Genomic DNA, 18,145 nt, shown 5'->3' with positions numbered 1-18,145 from the left:
ACAGCATTTTAGAGGGGAGTTGGGTGGGGGAATGGGTGAAATAGGTGAAGGGGATTAAGAGCACACTTATGCTGAGCACTGAGTAATAATGTATGGAATTGTTAAGTCACTATATTGTACACCTGAAACTAATATAACGCTGCATGTTGAATATATTGGAATTAAAATTAAACAAAAACTTAACTAAAAAGAAAGAGACTTAGCTCAAATGTTGACTAAGCTACTTAATCAGCTCTCTTGTTATCTTGCAACTTGTATGTACCTCTTTTATAACCCATTAATCTGTGTTGCCATTATCTTTTCTGCCTATCCTGTTGCCCTTCACTATACTGAACTAGCTAGATGTAGGGACTGTATTTTACATGTATTTGAGCTCTAGGGCTTGGTACAATATCCAACAGACTGGATTTTCCATAAAACTTTCCTAAATGAATGAAGGTAACGAACACGAAAAGACAATCTGCTTTGCACAAAATGTGCTCAGCCTACTTCCTTCATCCAAAAAGCAGTCATTCCCCTACATGTTGTTTTTTTTTTTCTTTTAAGATTTTATTTATTTATTTGAGAGAGAGAGAGAGAGCATGCACCAGTGAGAGTGTGAGAGAGAGCAGGAGCAGGAGCAGAGGAGAGTGACAGAAGGAGAAGCCAACTCCCACCCCCTGAATGGTTTAAATCAAGAGAATTAACTTTGTTATTAAACACACTAGTGGTAGTGAATAAGGGGTCTCTTTCTCTTTCTCTTCTTCCCTTTCTCTCTCTAACCTGAAACACAAAGATCCTCTTTGTTCATCTAAAAACAAATCAGAGCAAAAATAAACATGGAAAGCCTAGAAATATGGTACTGTTATATGCCAAGTCAAAGCCTCTAAGAACATTCCCCTTAAACTAGCATGAAAACAAATGATGGAAAGCAAAATGAAAAGAGAAGCAAAACAGAAAGAAGACCCAAATGTGTTTCCAAAAGATCTGAGTAGTGTTTATACCTTTAATTAATAGTCTCAAGAGAGAGGAAGCGTTTGAAAGTGCGCTACAAATTACAATGTACTCCACAAGAGTGTGTAGCTGTTCACTCACCGAACACAGTTCTCGCAGGCACAGATTCTCTGTTAAGCCAGAATGACACTTGGGAGAGAATGACAGTCATGATGCAAGGCAGATATGTCTGAATCACAAAATACCCAATTTTTCTTTTCAAGTGGAAATGAGCTGTCATTACGGTATATTCACCTAGAAGAAAAATTTAAGAAGCTTAAGGAACTGTAATAGTCAATAGTTTGAACATTTTGGAAATGGAACGGATTTGAGAAAGAACAATCCCTGATTTAAAAAAAAAAAGAATTTATCACATATACGACATGAGAAGTATAAACCTTTAAATGCCTCTTTAGCACAGCAAGAATATTTAAGAGAATTTTAATATTACCAAGAAACTTGCACTAAATGTCCAAGGCATGACATTTGTTTTTCTCTCCAGGTCATGCCTACTGACCAAAAAGATACAGGATTCGCAAATGCTCTCTGACCGTGAATTATCTTACATGCTCAGATCTCTCATTCCCACTGGTACCAACTTCAAGCCTCTGCTTTGATTGTTCTAATTCCCTGGCTTTTTAAAGTGTCAGTCTCTGGCCACATCTCTAAGACTAACCCCAGGCTTTTGGCCCAAATTTTCCACTTTTGATCCTGTCACTATTCTGAATCTCTCAATTGTGTACATCGACTCTAATCTACTGTTGTCATTTCTATCCAATCCTGAGAGCCTTTCCTTTCTGCTTCCCCACGGTTAGATCTGCCAGAGATAAAATCATTAGTTCAACATGGCAGCTTTCTTAGAGGAGTGTGATCCTTAGGAAGGGCATCAGCTTTCCCACACCAACCAGTAGTAATGATCCAAAATTCAAGAGTTGAATAGTCACAAACTATTCTGAATAGGAGGAAAAGAATTAGAAAACTAGGAAAACTGTGACACTGTTTGATGATAAAATTGGCTTGTCTGCAAAGTAACACTCTTTTTGAATTGACAGTATATTTTAACCCAGTGTTTCTCAAACTTTATGTAAACCTCCTTAGAATCTCCTTGGATCTTCTTATAATACAGATCTTGAGTAAGGGGTCAGGTCAGAGACAGTAAATATCTAAAAGCTTCTACAATATATGCTGCTAGTTCCTGGACCCCAAGAAACAAAACTTTCTAAGCAAACTAACGTATTTTAGTGACTTCAACCCATCGATTTTCTTAGAAACTAGTTTAAGAGTCATTTTACTAACCTGTACTGGACTTAATTGTTTCTTTTCCAATTGATTGGCCCAGCAGATCATACTGATTTAACCTGGAGCCATCAGGAGCAACTTGTACTGAATCAGATGCATTATAAGTCCAAATATAAGTGACCTCTGAGGTTGTGTAGGCATCTGTAGGAAATCAGAAAAAAATATTTAAGCACTTTAGTATAAGCCATCAATAAAGTACAATGTCAAGGGTTATATATTGGATATAATCACTATTTATTATAAAAACTGATTTTACAGATCCTATTTTGTATAGTAAATATATCTTTAAAATTTACAATTTTTAACATGAAGAGTATGAAGTAGATCAAGAGAGAAAATCATGACCAAAGATTATTTTCATTATAACCACTTTGAGAAGTGAACAGCAAATTCCTCTTCAGAGCCTGCAAAAATCACTGGGCCCTGAGATGGTTAAAACATCCACCATAGTTCCAAAGTAATATATAAAGACATTGTAGTACACAGGTTTTAATGCCGAAAGCCCACTTAAATGGTTTATTTGGAAATAGCAACCACTCATGAAATAACATTTATAATTCAAATTGATATTACTCTCTGGGCATAAAAGTAACTTATTATCATATGAGAATACTGATGAAATGCAATCTCTTTATTTTAAGTACTATTTTCATAGTTTGTTTTATAGGTTTTCCTTCAAAACCTTCACCTAGTTAAGAATTAAATGACTTAGCTATCATGATACAATGCATTCCATTAAAAGAATGAGAACTAATTGTTGCAGAACATGTAAAAATAAATCAGAATGCTATAGTTTCATCAAATACTCCTTAAAACATATTCATTTTGAAATTAATGGACACAGACCTCACTGGACTATACTTTCATAGCACCTCCGTTATGGATTGGCCAGAGATAAAACACATACAGACCAAATATAACCTTCTGATTTATCTGGCCAAAGATACAGAACTTAGTGGAAGTTAGATAATTCTAGCACTAGAATTGTCTTAGCTGCTCTCTGGCCCCGGCATTTCCTTTAAGCCTGTATGTCCGGGAGGGGAGCAGCTGATCTCTCCATGTGGGAAGTCTCTCCACAGTGGAATTAACAGCCAATTCTTGCTATAGTATTGACTTTTTGAAGAACTTCTTTGTACTTTTGCTCATGGGAATGTTTAGAAGTATTAGCTACTCCTGGTTCTTGAGCAAAACTCAGTATCACAGTTACATTCTCAGTTTAAGGACTAGCTGTTTCCAACAATATCTCTGCCCACTAGATCTCTGGGACTCTGGGAAGCTCATTTACAGGCCATATAGAAGTCTTCTAGTTTGATAGCGTTGTTCTGGGGTGGCCCTGCTACTTACCTTGGTCTGATGTTGACAGATCACAGACCAACTCACACTTAAGCATCAGTCACAATAAAGGGAATGTTCATGAGTTTGTTTCTTATTTGTTGTGTGGTCTTAATGACATACTACAATGTTGTCTGGTTTCTTCATGTTACTACTAAATGCTCCTATCAGTGAAATACTGTTTTCATTGTACACATATTCACCTATATCCATAATTACATTCTGTGAAACAATTTTTGAAATAGGACTCTAAAAATATGTAGATGTGTGTGTATCTTTATAAATGTGCATATATATATATAGATATATAGCAAATATAGTCCTATAGTTTGCATATGAATGAATTCTAGTTACTCTAGGATCTAAATTTGTATTAATTTCGATTAGTTAATCATTGGTGATTCTGCTGCTATGATTAAATAAGGGACATCAGTAATGTGTGTAACTAGCAACCCATTTGCACAATATCAAGTGGCTTTTTTTTCAATGAATAAGCATTAGTAGTTGTGAATATCAATAAATTATGAACTTTTTTAAGTATAATGATTCCACTCTTGAATTTTGATGTTTATTTTTAAACATAAATAAGAGAAAATGAAACCCTACAAATGCAGCGACATTTTTAAGAAACTAGTGAGACACCGAGGGGCAAGGACTCTATCTTGTTCATAACTACAGCACTTGCACCTGGCACAGGGCCGGTCACCTAGAAAAAGTTCTGTTTGTTTTTGCTAGATTAATCAATAAACGCTTCATATTTTAATTACGTTATTTACTTTTACGGAAGATGGAATCTGCCAAGCAGCCCAAGAATATGCTAAAGAAGGTGAGTGATCCTGCCCATGTCTTTTAAAAAGGAATTACAACATTTAATTAGTTAGATAGGAAGATTTTTTTTAGATTTTGAGTCTAGTAAGAGAAAATAGAGCAGAAAGTCATGCAGCTTACAAGCGTTCCCAGTCCGCCAACACACATATAAACCAGGAGGCCACTGCACTATTTTTCAGTAAAGTATAAAGGAGAGAAAGATAGTTTGGTTTACAAATTTCCCTATAAATTCCATCTCTAAATTAGATTTTCATTGAATAATTTCATTTAATTCTCTTAAATAACCCATTTTTCAGTCATAATCTGCATTAAACATCAAATGCATCTTGACTGATTCTTAGTATTTGGTAACCAGAAAAAAAAAATTCCCGAATCATTTTTAATTATTAATTTTCATCCCAAAAGATGACATAATTTCTTTTGGATCAATGCACAGAACACATCCAGACTCCCATTTAGGAAATTTTAAATCACGTTAAGCGGCAAGAAAATACATAAAGACGTGAGGCAACAGAAATAAAGCAAAACAAAAATGAATTCAAAATTATAAACTTATACAAAAGATGCATCTTTAAGAACAATGATAAATTTCCAGAAATTCTATCACTTTAGGGGGCTTTTAAGCAAGAGAGGAATAAAAAACTAGAAGGCAAAGCCACGGCAGTTTCTGAAAAAATCTGTTGTGTCAACATTTTAAGGCAGTTTAAAGCTTGTGTTGGCTTGTTAATATATTACAACATGCAAATGCCCATACTTTTTAATTTTATTAATATTTATTTATTTATTTGTGAGAGACAAAGAGAGAGAACTGGGGGTGGGAGGAAGGGAGAGAGGGAGAATCAATCTCAAGCAGGCGCCATGTTCTCTGAGGAGCCTTGAATCCGGATCTCAAGACCCTGAGATCATGACCTGAGCTGAAATCAAGTCTAATGCTTAGCCCACTGCGCCACCCAGGGGGCCCTTAAAGTCCATCTTTTTAACACTTAAATATCAACCACTTACTATTGGCAAGGATAAATAAAAGAATATACAAATCAAATTGTTTATTCAATGTGCCAGAAAATAAACGAAGAAAAATAAAAAGCAATTACTTAGAGAATGCCTAACAATAAACTTTGTTTGTTTTCTGTATCAATTCTAGATACAGAAACTCACACATACAACATTTCACTATTCTATAGATACACTACAAGGGATTTTTAGATTTTATTTAAAATATTTTCAGGCATATTTATTTCATATTCAGAATTAAGACATCACGTTATTTATATTTGTTGCCTTAATGGCACTAACTTGTCCAGTGAAAAATTCTTTTCCTTCTTATACCATTACTGCATTTTGAATAAATCCTTTCGTTGGTTATCAAGGCTTTTCAATTTTCTCTTTAATGCCATTTATGTGATGCAAATGAGTTTCTCTCTGCTGCATCTGCTGTAGTTTTTCTCCATCATGTTTACGTCGTGTAACATGATTGACTATCTTAAATAATTTTGGGAAAAATGCCAGTATTGAAGTGATAGTTTCCATGACAATAAAAGAAGGCTTTGTAGTTAAACAAAGAAGAGATTCTCAAAGAAAATTGAGAGCTGACACCTTTTGTAAGAATAAACAGAACAAGATTGAACTTCTCATTCCACAAAACTATGGTCATCCAAATAATTAGAAGAGTTTGCATTCATCTTAGCCATCATTCTCTTTTCTTTCACTTAATACATCTGTGGAGTGAAGGCACCTATTCAATCACGCATATTTTTAACCAGGTGAGGGAACTGCATTTCTGTTCAACTGAATGAAAAGTCAAAAGGTGCCTCGAATGGATAAAGATGGGGATAATAGAAAGAGCAAGGTTTCTGAAAAGGTCAGGTGATGGGACATGCTAACACCAGAGAAACTGTTCCAGCTGTGTCCGTGAATTTATTGTGAACCTGCCCTAAATGTGGGCCTGGGGAGATGATTTGACCTCCCTTCTTTTCAATTATTCCGGGAGAGTGAATGCTTCTACTTGACATACAAGATACAACCTCAGTGACCTAGAGAATGGCCACATGCACAGAGCCTTTTCTGAAATATCTTATGTAAGCAGAAGATATAACAAATCCAGTTACTCATTTCCTTAAAATTTATTTTAGGAAATTGAAAAAAGAAATCCTTCCATTATTTGGAAAGTAGGAAGATAATTGCACACAGCCAGCTTCTGTGCCTGCCATTTGCAAAAGGCTTAACAAACAATATCATCTACCCCTTACGGTTCATTCCTAGTTACAAAAAAAAAAAAAAAAAAAATTACATTTTTAAGGAGCTAGCAATTGGAAAAGAAGGTAAATGACATGGTCTTGACCTTCACAAGCAGCTCCTGGACTACCTTCCCATGTATAAAAACACATGATGTTCTTTAGTGGCAGTAAAGTGATAATTTAAACATCATGATTAAAATATAATGATATTTGATGGGGCACCTGGGTGGCTCAGTGGGTAAGGCCTCTGCCTTTGGCGTGGGTCATGGTCCCAGGGTCCTGGGATGGAGCCCCACGTCAGGCTCTCTGCTCAGCAGGGAGCCTGCTTTCCCGTCTCTCTGCTCGCTACTCTGCCTACTTGTGATCTCTCTCCCTGTCAAATAAATAAATAAAATCTTAAAAAAAAAAAAAGAGAGAGAGAAAAAATATAATGATATTTGAGAGTGCCATAGGGATGGACAATTAGTTCCTAGAGGGAAATCAGCAAGTCTTTTACTCCTATATTTTTCTGGGCAAATATTAAGCATTCCATAATATTAGAAGAAACCATACCGGTAAGCAATGATGCTGGCCACCCTGGATTCTACAGGCCCAAAACATGTACCTTCATCCCCATACTTACAGCTGCCAAATTTCAGAGGACATGAATGAGCGTCCATGGGAAAGTCCTCCAAGTGCATTGGACATTCAGCTTGAACTGTAAGCCTAAAAGCAAAAATTTCACTCTTTGTTGAAATAAATTGACAAGACAAGATTAATCACTCCTCCCTGTTCTCAACAGCATCAAGGATGAGGTAGGACTTTCTTTATAGCATTGAATTAGGCTGATTCACATTTAAATGTTTATTTAGGTGATCCTTCAAAAGACATGAGCATATATAAAAACTGAGCTCAAATAACAATATTTATTTACAAACATTTGGAACTCTGTAGTTTGTTAAGAACTAAAGAAGTTTTTTGTTTTTTTGTTTTTATTAAGAAGTAAAGAAGTTATATACACATTTTTGAAGGGCTATTTTCACATTAACATTCACTATGACATTTAAAATCCTGGGGAAAAAAAAGAAAAAAAAATTCTCTATCATGAAAAGAATGCTATTTTCCTCCCTCATGTCATCAGCAACCATAGAACAAAACTGATACAAGAATTCAATACTAGCTCATAGGAGTTCCCTCCAAAATATGTCAACTGTGAATGAGTATCACATACTATATACAGGTACATGGATTTAAATATAGAAGTAGATACAGATAATATATAGATATGCTTCTTAGAAATACCTTGTTGAAACTAGACTATGGGCTAAATTATGGACACAAGCAATGTACTGTTAAATAAATATTGTTTTTCTATATCTACATGATCATATTAAAGAGTAATCACAGCAAAAAAAAAGAGTAATCATAACAAACTTGTTATAAAGACAGTCATCAATTATTCCATTTCACACACAGGTAAAATGGATAGAAATGGTATTAAACTGAACTTAGAGAAGACTCTTATGATGAGCAAAACAAATGTGGCCAACAATTTAATTATTACGCATACTTCTAGGAGATTATTTAAGTAGAACACGAAGAAATATTTTCCAAAACTGTATGTTCTCTGCCAACATTTTGTTTAAAGCCAAAATTTCCCATCATTGTCTTAATCCACGGGAATATTCAAAGTGTAAAACCAACAGGGATATTGCATTTGTATTATAAAATTCAGAGAGAGAGGCAAAGAATAGCTAGCACTTCCGTTTTAGGCAATGGCCATTTAGTAATCAGTCCTCAAGAATTTTTTCTTTAAAGATCAGGATTATATTTTTGCCGCTTTTTAAATAACTCACACAACTGAAATCTACCACCTAACATTTCGTATGAAATAATAACACATCAAATGTTTAGAATACATATCTAATCTATATTTAATGCTAATAAAAATTACCCATGTTTTAAAGTCTTTATTAAGCATTTAATTTTTAGATTATACATCACTTTATTAGGTTTGTGATTGTTTTCTTTCTTATATAAGTAACTTATTTTAAAAGATTATGAGTAGAGTTAAAATGTAATAGTTGCTATACTGTAAATATAAATATATACTGTATATGTAAATATAGAGTCAGCAACTGTGTATTTCTTTAATTTTTAAAAAAGATTTTATCTATTTACTTGAGAGAGAGAGAGAGAGAGAGAGAGTATGGGTGGGGGAAGGGCAAAGGGAAAGGGACAAGCAGACTCCCCACCAGACTGGGAACTTGATACTGGGCTTTATCCCAGGACCCTGAGATCATGACCTGAGCCAAAGTCAGATGCTTAACTGACTGAGCTGCCCTTCTTTAGATAATTTTTTAAAGGTTGAATCATATGAAATTTATGCTACATGATACTATTTGACTTACAAAATGGCAATTTATATTGTTCAATCTAATATATATGCTTATGGTATTTGTAAACAGTATTAAATAAAAACTACCTCTTGAAAAATTTTTTTTTCTTTAGATTAACTTTATTAGGAGGATCAAAATATTAAGTAAAAAGTTGCTTAAAAATCACTTAAAATGTTGATGGCATATCTGACGAAATACTAAAAATAAAATTACATGATGGTATAAAGGAAATTTTAAATTATGACATTCAAGCTGTACTTAATTAAAATGTAGTGTGAAAAAGAGATAGACAAAAACAATTCTTAATAGTTAAGGTAATGCTTAAGTTTTAACACTCAGATGATAATCAGTCTCATAAACACTATTTTATCTTATTTTATTTACCTTTTTAGAGAGAGAGAGAGAGCATGTACAAATGTGAATAAATTGGGGGAGGGGGCAGAGGGAAAGAGAGAGATAGAAGGAGAATCTTATTAAGCAGGCTCCATGCCCAGCACAAAGCTAGACATGGGGTTGAATCTCACAGCCCTGAGATCAAGACGTGAGCAGAAATCAGGAGTCACATGCTTGACAGACTGAGTCACTCAGGTGCCCCTGTTTTATCTTATTTTAATATCTAGGGATTTACAAAGCATGCTATGGGTACCTCAATAATCTGTTATAAAAATGTTCAATTTGTGGGGTACCTCGGTGGCTCAGTGCATTAAACCTCTGCCTTTGGCTCAGGTCATGATCTCAGGGTCCTGGGATCCAGCCCCACATCGGGCTCTCAGCTCAGCAGGGAGCCTGCTTCCTCCTCTCTCTCTCTCTGCCTTCCTCTCTGCCTACTTGTGATCTCTGTCTGTCAAATAAATAAATAAAATCTTTAAAAAAATGTTCAATTTGTGCTTATACTTGACAACTAGGTTGGTTGTTTAATACATGAATTTTCAGTACTTAAATGCAATATATCAAACCTGAAAGCTTACCTCATTGTGTACAGCAGAGTCCCATCGTCCTGGATTCGAAGAAGCTTATTTGGCATTGTCATATTATGAGCGACTGATTTCTTCCCATTGTGAAAGAAGGTATCAGGAGTCCAGATTTTGCTAGCCATTAAATTGTTAAGTCGAAGAATGTTCATAGGACCTTTAAATTTTAACCGTTCATCTTTCCATTTTTGTCGAAAGAAAACATCAATTGTATATTCCTGAAATAGAAAATAGAATTCTTTGGAAAATAATAAATGTTTCAGACATAAGGTCACCATAAAATTCCAACAAAAACAGTAATAAAAAGAGTGTAAAAAGAGAGAATACTATACTGAGAGAAGAAAGTTTTGAAAAATTATTTATCAATAAAGTTGCCACTTACAATGAGATAAGCATGTGTATGTATACAATTAGCCACATATTGTGAAAAGAAAAGTTTAAGTCTACTTTATCCTGGCCTCTTTCAATCAAACAAGGTCTTAAAGTGCTTTCCTGCATCCTAGAACTTATGAGTAAAGGAGAGGGAGCATGCTTGGGAACAGGGTCTTGGTTATTGTTCTAAGTAGTTTATCTCAAGAAAGGGTAAGCAGGCAGCCTCTCAGTAGCCAAAAAAAAACAAAAAAAAAAGCAGGAAAAAAGAAACAACTATTAAACATACTATCAAATCTGTATGAGTCATCATCTGCTGTTGCTAAAAGAACTATAAAATATCATATTTCTTTTTTAATCCTAAAAAAAAATGGTGAGACACCATATTGCTAGCAAGAATGTATTAGTGGATGATAATTTCAATAGAGTTTATTTTATAAAATCCGTTGTAATAAAAATACTTAGACAAGTTATTGTAATAATTAAAATACAAATATTTTACAAATAAATGCCCTCAGGTTAAAATGTATTTTTAAATATTCATATAGATGAGCTAGTGGTCAATTCCTATATTACCACTGTTCAACACTTTGAGGTTGCTTAATCAATCAGTATGTCTTTCTCACCTCCTCTTTCTCACTCCCCTGCTCCCTGCCTTCCTCTCTCTCTTTCTCTCTCTCTGTACTTTTTAGAATAGACTGTATACATTTTAGACACAAGGTCCAATTCACAATTGTGATTAATACTGATAATCTATTAGATATTAAAATTTTTGTCAATGTGTTTTTGTGCAAACACTTACATGATAGATCATCAAAATACTCAATTACACACTTGAGAATGGAAATTCAGAAACTATCCTTTGAGCCCAAAGCCACAGTCATCACGTTTGAAATAATCACCTTAGCAACTGGCAATTTCATTCAACCAAAATTATGCATATGAAAAAGGATAGATTAAAAAGGCCATGTACTTGTGAAAATATCAAATTATTTGTACAAACTTTAATCAAGTAAATGATTCCAGTGATGTCTCAAAAACTGAATGGATGAAGAGAAAAAATATCAACCATAGGTCATGATATATGAACAGGAAGTAAGCAAAGGCTCTGGGCTGTGTCCCTGTTCCTTAGGAGACAATTTCATGATTAAACGGACACTCATCTCAGTGGTTTAGTCCTAATTTTAAAATGTTCAATTCCATATAGATATAACTCAGTTTTTTTAAAAAAACATCTAGATTAAGAGATGAATCTTCACTATCTAAGTGTTTATGCAAGTGTTTCTTTCCAATTATGGTTCCCTCAAATCCAAGCCTAATGTGAATCCCTAAGACATTTATTTGCCCAGGAAAATTGAATGCATTTTACAACTTTTTATAAAACATCAAACTCAAATTTTCCATTTCTGTAAAATTATAAGTTTTATCTGTTTCAGACGCTGTTGCTAAGGCAATCATTTCCTGCAGATTTACCCTATAGGAGATACGAAAGGTTTATAAGCAGGAAGCTTCAGGTGAGTTCTTTTTGAAAAGTGTTTTCAGGAACACTGTTTCTGAGCATTCATGGTGTCCTAAGTATGTCTGTCAACCTGCTGAGAATGATCTGTGCCTTTTCTCCCCCACCCACTCCACCCAGGTACTCACATTATGTTGTTGGCAATTTTAACAATCCCCACTTCTTACCATTTCTCACCTAAAGCAAGTTTCTTACCTGATTGAATCAGGAACTACTCATAACCACACTCTCAGTCCTTTGAACACCCAGAAAATACATAGCCAGATGTCTGTGTATCTTCATGACTCGTAAAGTGTTCTATTACTGTAAGATCCCATGCTGCAATGGTATGTTTGTTCCTCTGCCTCCAGACAAGCTTGCAAATCTTCACAAAAGGCACCATGGCTTTCATTTGTGTATTATCTTAGTTTGTTTTCAGACATATATGAGAGTATAAAGAATATAGTAAACATCTTGTAACCATTACCAGCGGAAATGCCACCTCAAATATTATTGAAGCCTTCTCTCTCATTTATTCCTCCTCAATCACATTCCCCTAACTCTCCGAGGAAATAATCATCTTGGATTTGGTGTTTATCATTCCCATACAGGTGCTTAAATATTTTTTTTTAAGATTTTATTTATTTGACAGAGAGAGATCACAAGTGGACAGAGAGGCAAGCAGAGAGAGAGAGAGGAGGAGGAAGCAGGCTCCCTGCGGAGCAGAGAGCCCGATGTGGGGACTCAATCCCAGGACCCTGAGATCATGACCTGAGCTGAAGGCAGAGGCTTTAACCCACTGAGCCACCCAGGTGCCCCCAGGTGCTTAAATATTTACCACATAAATATATGTGTTTCTATATCACATTTTCAACATTTATGTAAATGGCATCATATAGTGTGTATACTTTCCTGACACTAACTTTCTTAGCTACATTATCGAAATTCATTCATGGTAATTTATCTAGTACTTTGATTCATTTCCATTGCTACATAGCATTATCTTTTAAGAATATTTCACAATATTCACCCTTTTTCTATGTTCTTATTTTTTTTTTCTACTTCCAATCTGTTATATAGCAAGTAATACTGCTACAAGTATTATTATACTACACTTTCAGGACAAAGACCTAAGAGTTACTCTAAACCAGAGCAAACTTTCTTCGTAAAGGGCCAATTAATAAACACTGTAGGCTTTACAGGTTGTACGGTATTACAACCACCCAATTTTGCTACTGTAGTGTCAAAGTCTCCACTGATGATACATAAATGAGTCAGAGTGGTTATATTCCAGTAGGTCTTTGTTTATAAAAATAGGTAACTGATAGGATTTGGCTGATGACCCACAGAATGTCCACCACTGCTGTAGAGTAAACCTACATGTGGGAATACCATAATGTATTTTATTTATATCCTCAACATAACAAGATATTTTCAAATTGAAATCCTAGAGGTCTGTACCCATGAACTCTCTTGTTTGTGTACAACTTGATATAAATAGAATATTTCATTTTAGCCATTGTGGTTAGTGTGGAATGGCTGATACTTCTACCATTGGATTTCTCTATTGACTAGTGAAATTTAACATATCTTCATATATTTATTAAACACTCTACTTTTTATGAAGTGTCTGTTTATTTCATGTACTCCATTTCCTCTTGGGTTGTCTTTTTATTATTGAGTTATAGAAATTATTTACATTTTCTGAATATAAATATTTTAAATATTAAATATACTACTAAGTATATTTACTGCTCAGTAAGAATTATAATAAAGATTATAAAGGTATGCAAATATCATAAATACATCCCTGTACATTTCTTCTAAAGATGTGAAAGTTCTGCTTTTTAACATTTAGGTTGTGGAATTATTATGTATTACATGAGAAAAAAATTCAACATTTTTTGTTTGTTTGTTTGTTTGTTTGTTTTCAACTTCCTAGTACTATTTATTGACTGATTCATCTTTCTCCACAGATTTGTAATGACATTTCTCTGATGTATATAGTGCCCATACCTATGTACCCAGTGTCCATGTTTCTGAGATTTCTCTTCTTTGCTATTGTTTATCTATCCCTGCATTAATTCCAAAGTCATGGTTACTACAGTTATATAATAAGCATAATTAATAGTATTTTCAGTATTATTCAGTCAAAGACAATTTTTAATTCCCATTATGGCTTTTCTTTTTCTTTACATAATACTGTGAAGTACGTTTATATTTCCAAATGTATTGGTTTCCTTAATTATATTTTTGTCATTGATGTTTAATTTTGCTGGATTTCAATAAGAGACTATGTTCTGAAGATACCATTTCCAATTTATTAAAAATATCTTTGGATATAATGTAAATTCAGTCCGTTTACATTTAATGTGATTACTTACATATCGGACATATCCCCAGGCTGTATTGTTTTTAGCAGTGACAGTTAAAATTATGAAGATAGAAGGGATCACTTATATAGATGTGTCATGATTAACTTATGAAAATAAGGAGGAAAAAATTCTAGAAAATTAAAGAAAATGAACCATTGAAGAGCAGAAATACACACACACACACACACACACACACACACACACACAAAATAGCAGGAAAGAAAAATACCAAACCAAGGAAAAAGAAAATTTAAGAAGCATGTAGAGATAAACAGTGTCAAACAGGGGCGCCTGGGTGGCTCAGTGGGTTAAAGCCTCTGCCTTCGGCTCAGGTCATGATCCTGGGGTCCTGGGATCGAGCCCCACATCGGGCTCTCCGCTCAGCAGGGAGCCTGCTTCCCTCTCTCTGCCTGCCTCTCTGCCTACTTGTGATCTCTGTCAAATAAATAAATAAAATATTATAAATAAATAAATAAATAGATAGATAAATAAAAGTAGTAACTGAAGCCTTGCTAATAAAGAATATAAAGAACGATATTGGCACTCTCACTGCCCCCATAAGTCGATGCTGGTCGTAGAGGTAAACCACTGAGGAATGGTCGAGTGATGTCTCCTTCATTTGCTCTCAGTGTTTTGTGATATAGAATCAAGTGAATTTGCAAGTTATAGAATTTAGTTTTAATTTAACTAACACGAACAAAAATAGACAAATGGCTTCAAAAGATCATTGCTAAATGACAGCATGGATTGAAGAAAACACTAATCATTACGCAAGCACAAGTGAACCAACAACAGCGAACGAGTATCTGTTCTATGCCTAACATGAAGTCTTCATTAGCCACACAAAGAATGGTGAACTAATCTAGTCTTACAAGAAATCTGCAAAGCAAATTTATAATTATCAATGGAGCTATTTAAAGTATGAGTTCATAACCACTGTTTCCTAATGATGACATTCATCTTAAGCACATATTGTACCCTGGAATAATGGTTACTGTGGCATAATAAAAACTGAACACTCAGAACATGAGGAGAAGCACTTAGAATTGGTGGATGACTTTTTAAAAATTAGCATGATGGTTCAGTAACCAATAGCCAATGACAGATTTCTTAGATTTGAATTTATGTATTTTTTTCACCCATAAGTTACCAAAATAAATATTAAAATATAAATTTAGAATCAGATCTTTGATTGTTATTATTTAAAAGTACTTAAGAAAAATTTTAAAATAATACAGTTAAACAGATGAATTGCTAAAATATTATCATGAAGGACAATCTTAAGTGAGAACAAAAATAAATCTACTTTATTAATAAGTATCATTATTTCTGAAATAATGATATGCATCTTACCTTTTATTATTCCAATTTCTGCATTACTGTTTATCTTATATTTTAATGTATTAATAAAAATATACAGGTAAATAAATAAATAAATAAATACAGTTGATTCACCAGTTTTTGTGGTTTTGTTTTCTAGATTAAAATGGCAGAATAAAGAGTATTTCAGTCAAATAATATTTATTGCATATCCATTAAGGATAACAGGATTTCCAAATTATTTGCACTTGATTTCCTTAAATGCATATAAAATGCATATTCTCAGTATTTGGAAAGATCTTTTCTTGAAAGATTCCTTAAAATAAACCTCAGGTTTGCCATGAGTGTGTACTAATAGAGTAAGTCAATGCTTTATTTGTGTTGCCAGAAATACAAAATAATGCAATTTCTTCATATAAACTGAAGACTTGGACCCATGAATTGAGATTCTAAAAGGAATAAATAACAACAAGATCAACTACAAAATCCCTCAGGGAATATACAAACAACTAAGAAGCAAATTTAGAAAGAAACCAAAAAAATCACAAAGATGGATTAGCATGCAGCTATGCCACAGTCTATGCTCAGGAGACGTGACTCTGACTGTTGGGTGAGACCGACAAGTTGAAGAATCCACATGCTTCAAGATTTGAAAAATTCTTTAACGGAAACTTATCCAAATTCTCCTTTTTATAGCTGGGGTTATAGCTAAATCGCATCAGTTTCCTGTCTCCAAGCTTGGTAGAGGCAAAACCCACACAAGGATACAACTTCCAGTCCAATGTTTTAACTACCAATAAGTATTATTTCCGTATTTGGTACTGCAAAACAAGGATGATTTCAAAGACACATTAACTTAGTGAAGGCAGAGTATTTTTTGTGCCTGATTACATTAATTATAAGTCAATGCATGTAGCCAATTTCTGAAGAATTCTATCTACTCACTGAAACATAACCAAGTTACAAGACTGCTCTGGGGGTGATTTCTTATTTACTTTGATTTACTGAGCATGTTTTAAAGTACCAAAATTTATTTCATTTTACCCTTTTTGCTAAAAAAAGGCTAGTCTCCTCTGAGTAAATGCCAACCAGTGTATTTCTTCTATAACAAAGAAAAATGTGGTTCATGAAGCAGGTATGTAGCTATTAAAGAAATAACACCCTTGGAATATATAAGAATGGTTAAGCTCAAACACTTCCAGTTGGTACTCAAAAGGGTATGAAAAGTACATGTAGCCCAGTATTAGCATTGCAAAAATTGCAAAAAAAAAAAAAAATGGAGAAGCTTTAGAACAGAGCAGCAGTGTGCCAGTCAATCCAGTTAATACAAGATCATAAAACCTTATTATGCAAAGAAGCTCACACAAACAGACTCAGAACACCACAGCTGCTGCAATCTCTGACCACGGTGCAGGTAAGGCGTCCAGGTTTTCTCTTTGGAACTGGGGGCTGGGCGAGTTTCACAAACAAATTAAAAACTGATACTACAGTTTCAGAATCTGAGAGTAGATTATTAAAATATATCTAATAAAATATTCAAAATGATGAATAGTTATAATAGTTAAGTGCATTTTGCTTTAATAGAATTTTTAAACTTCACAATAACTGTATTAAAATATGAAGAATATCCTAATTTCACAGGTGGAAAATACCTCAGAAACCATACCCATTTAAAGAGAGAGAGAGAATGCCAAGCTTTGAATTCAAGTGTGCTTCCTAACACCATTCCCTTTTTGTTACATCATACATAAAAACAATCCTTGAAGGCAGGACATCAGAGTGAAATTTCCATCTTTTATAGACCAGTTAATAGATGTTAGTCATGGATTGTGGAAGGTTACAGGGAGAATTTAGTTGCAAAGTTGAGAATGGAGTTTTAGAATCTCTGTCGAAGTCTTCTTCCCACATTGAAAACTGACTTAAACATTAGATTAAAAGATAACAAAACTAATAAATCAAGTAATTTAAAATAGATGTTAAGAACTTAGGCTCTGTGGTTGGGTTGATTAGGGTACTTGACCTTGAGCAGGTCTTTTAATCTCACTATTCCAGATGACTTATCTATAAAATGGTGATAATAATAAAATCGACTTCTTATAAGGACAAAGCGGATAATATGGTCAAAGTTCTTGGAAACAGTTTGGACATTAAGGAAGGAAGCTTGATATAAATCACCTTCAAAATATATATTTTCCCCCATTCCCCATACTCAACAACAGGGCAGTGGGACAAGTGAGGGACACCCAGCAGCAAAAGGTCATGAAATAAAGTGCCAATAGCACAGGCTGAACCACACAAAGTCCATTAAGGAATAAGCCACCTGAGTTTTTGGTGTTTGGGCAATAAAGAGGTCACTCAGAAGATATCATGAATGTGCCCCATGAGAAAGCCTGCCTTTGCCGGCTATACAAATGGCACCAACTGCCAAGAGGGAACCACCAACAGAACAAGCTAAGTAAAAATATATTTTCCTACATTTTTATCATCTCCCTTTCTCTTGCCTCAACTCTGGCAGACCCAAAAAGAGAAGAGGAAGAGCAGATTATAGCCTTTTGCCCACTGCACATCTCTT

At 34.2% G+C, this 18,145-nt stretch overlaps 1 protein-coding gene across 1 annotated transcript in view; it reads right to left on the bottom strand.

Annotated features, from left to right (window-relative positions):
• LOC111149113 (gamma-aminobutyric acid type A receptor alpha2 subunit) overlaps positions 1-18,145 on the bottom strand; it is a 121,110-nt gene that overhangs the window by 40,880 nt on the left and 62,085 nt on the right. Inside the window, exons 5-8 of the mRNA XM_022506033.1 lie at positions 10,012-10,232; positions 7,288-7,370; positions 2,269-2,412; positions 1,075-1,227 (exon numbers count right to left, since the gene is read on the bottom strand). Of these exons, the coding sequence (XP_022361741.1) occupies positions 1,075-1,227; positions 2,269-2,412; positions 7,288-7,370; positions 10,012-10,232 (601 nt within the window). The remainder of the gene's footprint in view (positions 1-1,074; positions 1,228-2,268; positions 2,413-7,287; positions 7,371-10,011; positions 10,233-18,145) is intronic.

This window comes from Enhydra lutris, unplaced genomic scaffold (genome assembly GCF_002288905.1).
Source record: "Enhydra lutris kenyoni isolate GAN:26980312 unplaced genomic scaffold, ASM228890v2 scaffoldscaffold21, whole genome shotgun sequence".
In the NCBI taxonomy this organism is placed as follows: Eukaryota; Metazoa; Chordata; class Mammalia; order Carnivora; family Mustelidae; genus Enhydra; species Enhydra lutris.
Note: the sequence above shows the minus strand (reverse complement) of the source record. Positions and strands in the feature narration are given on the sequence as shown.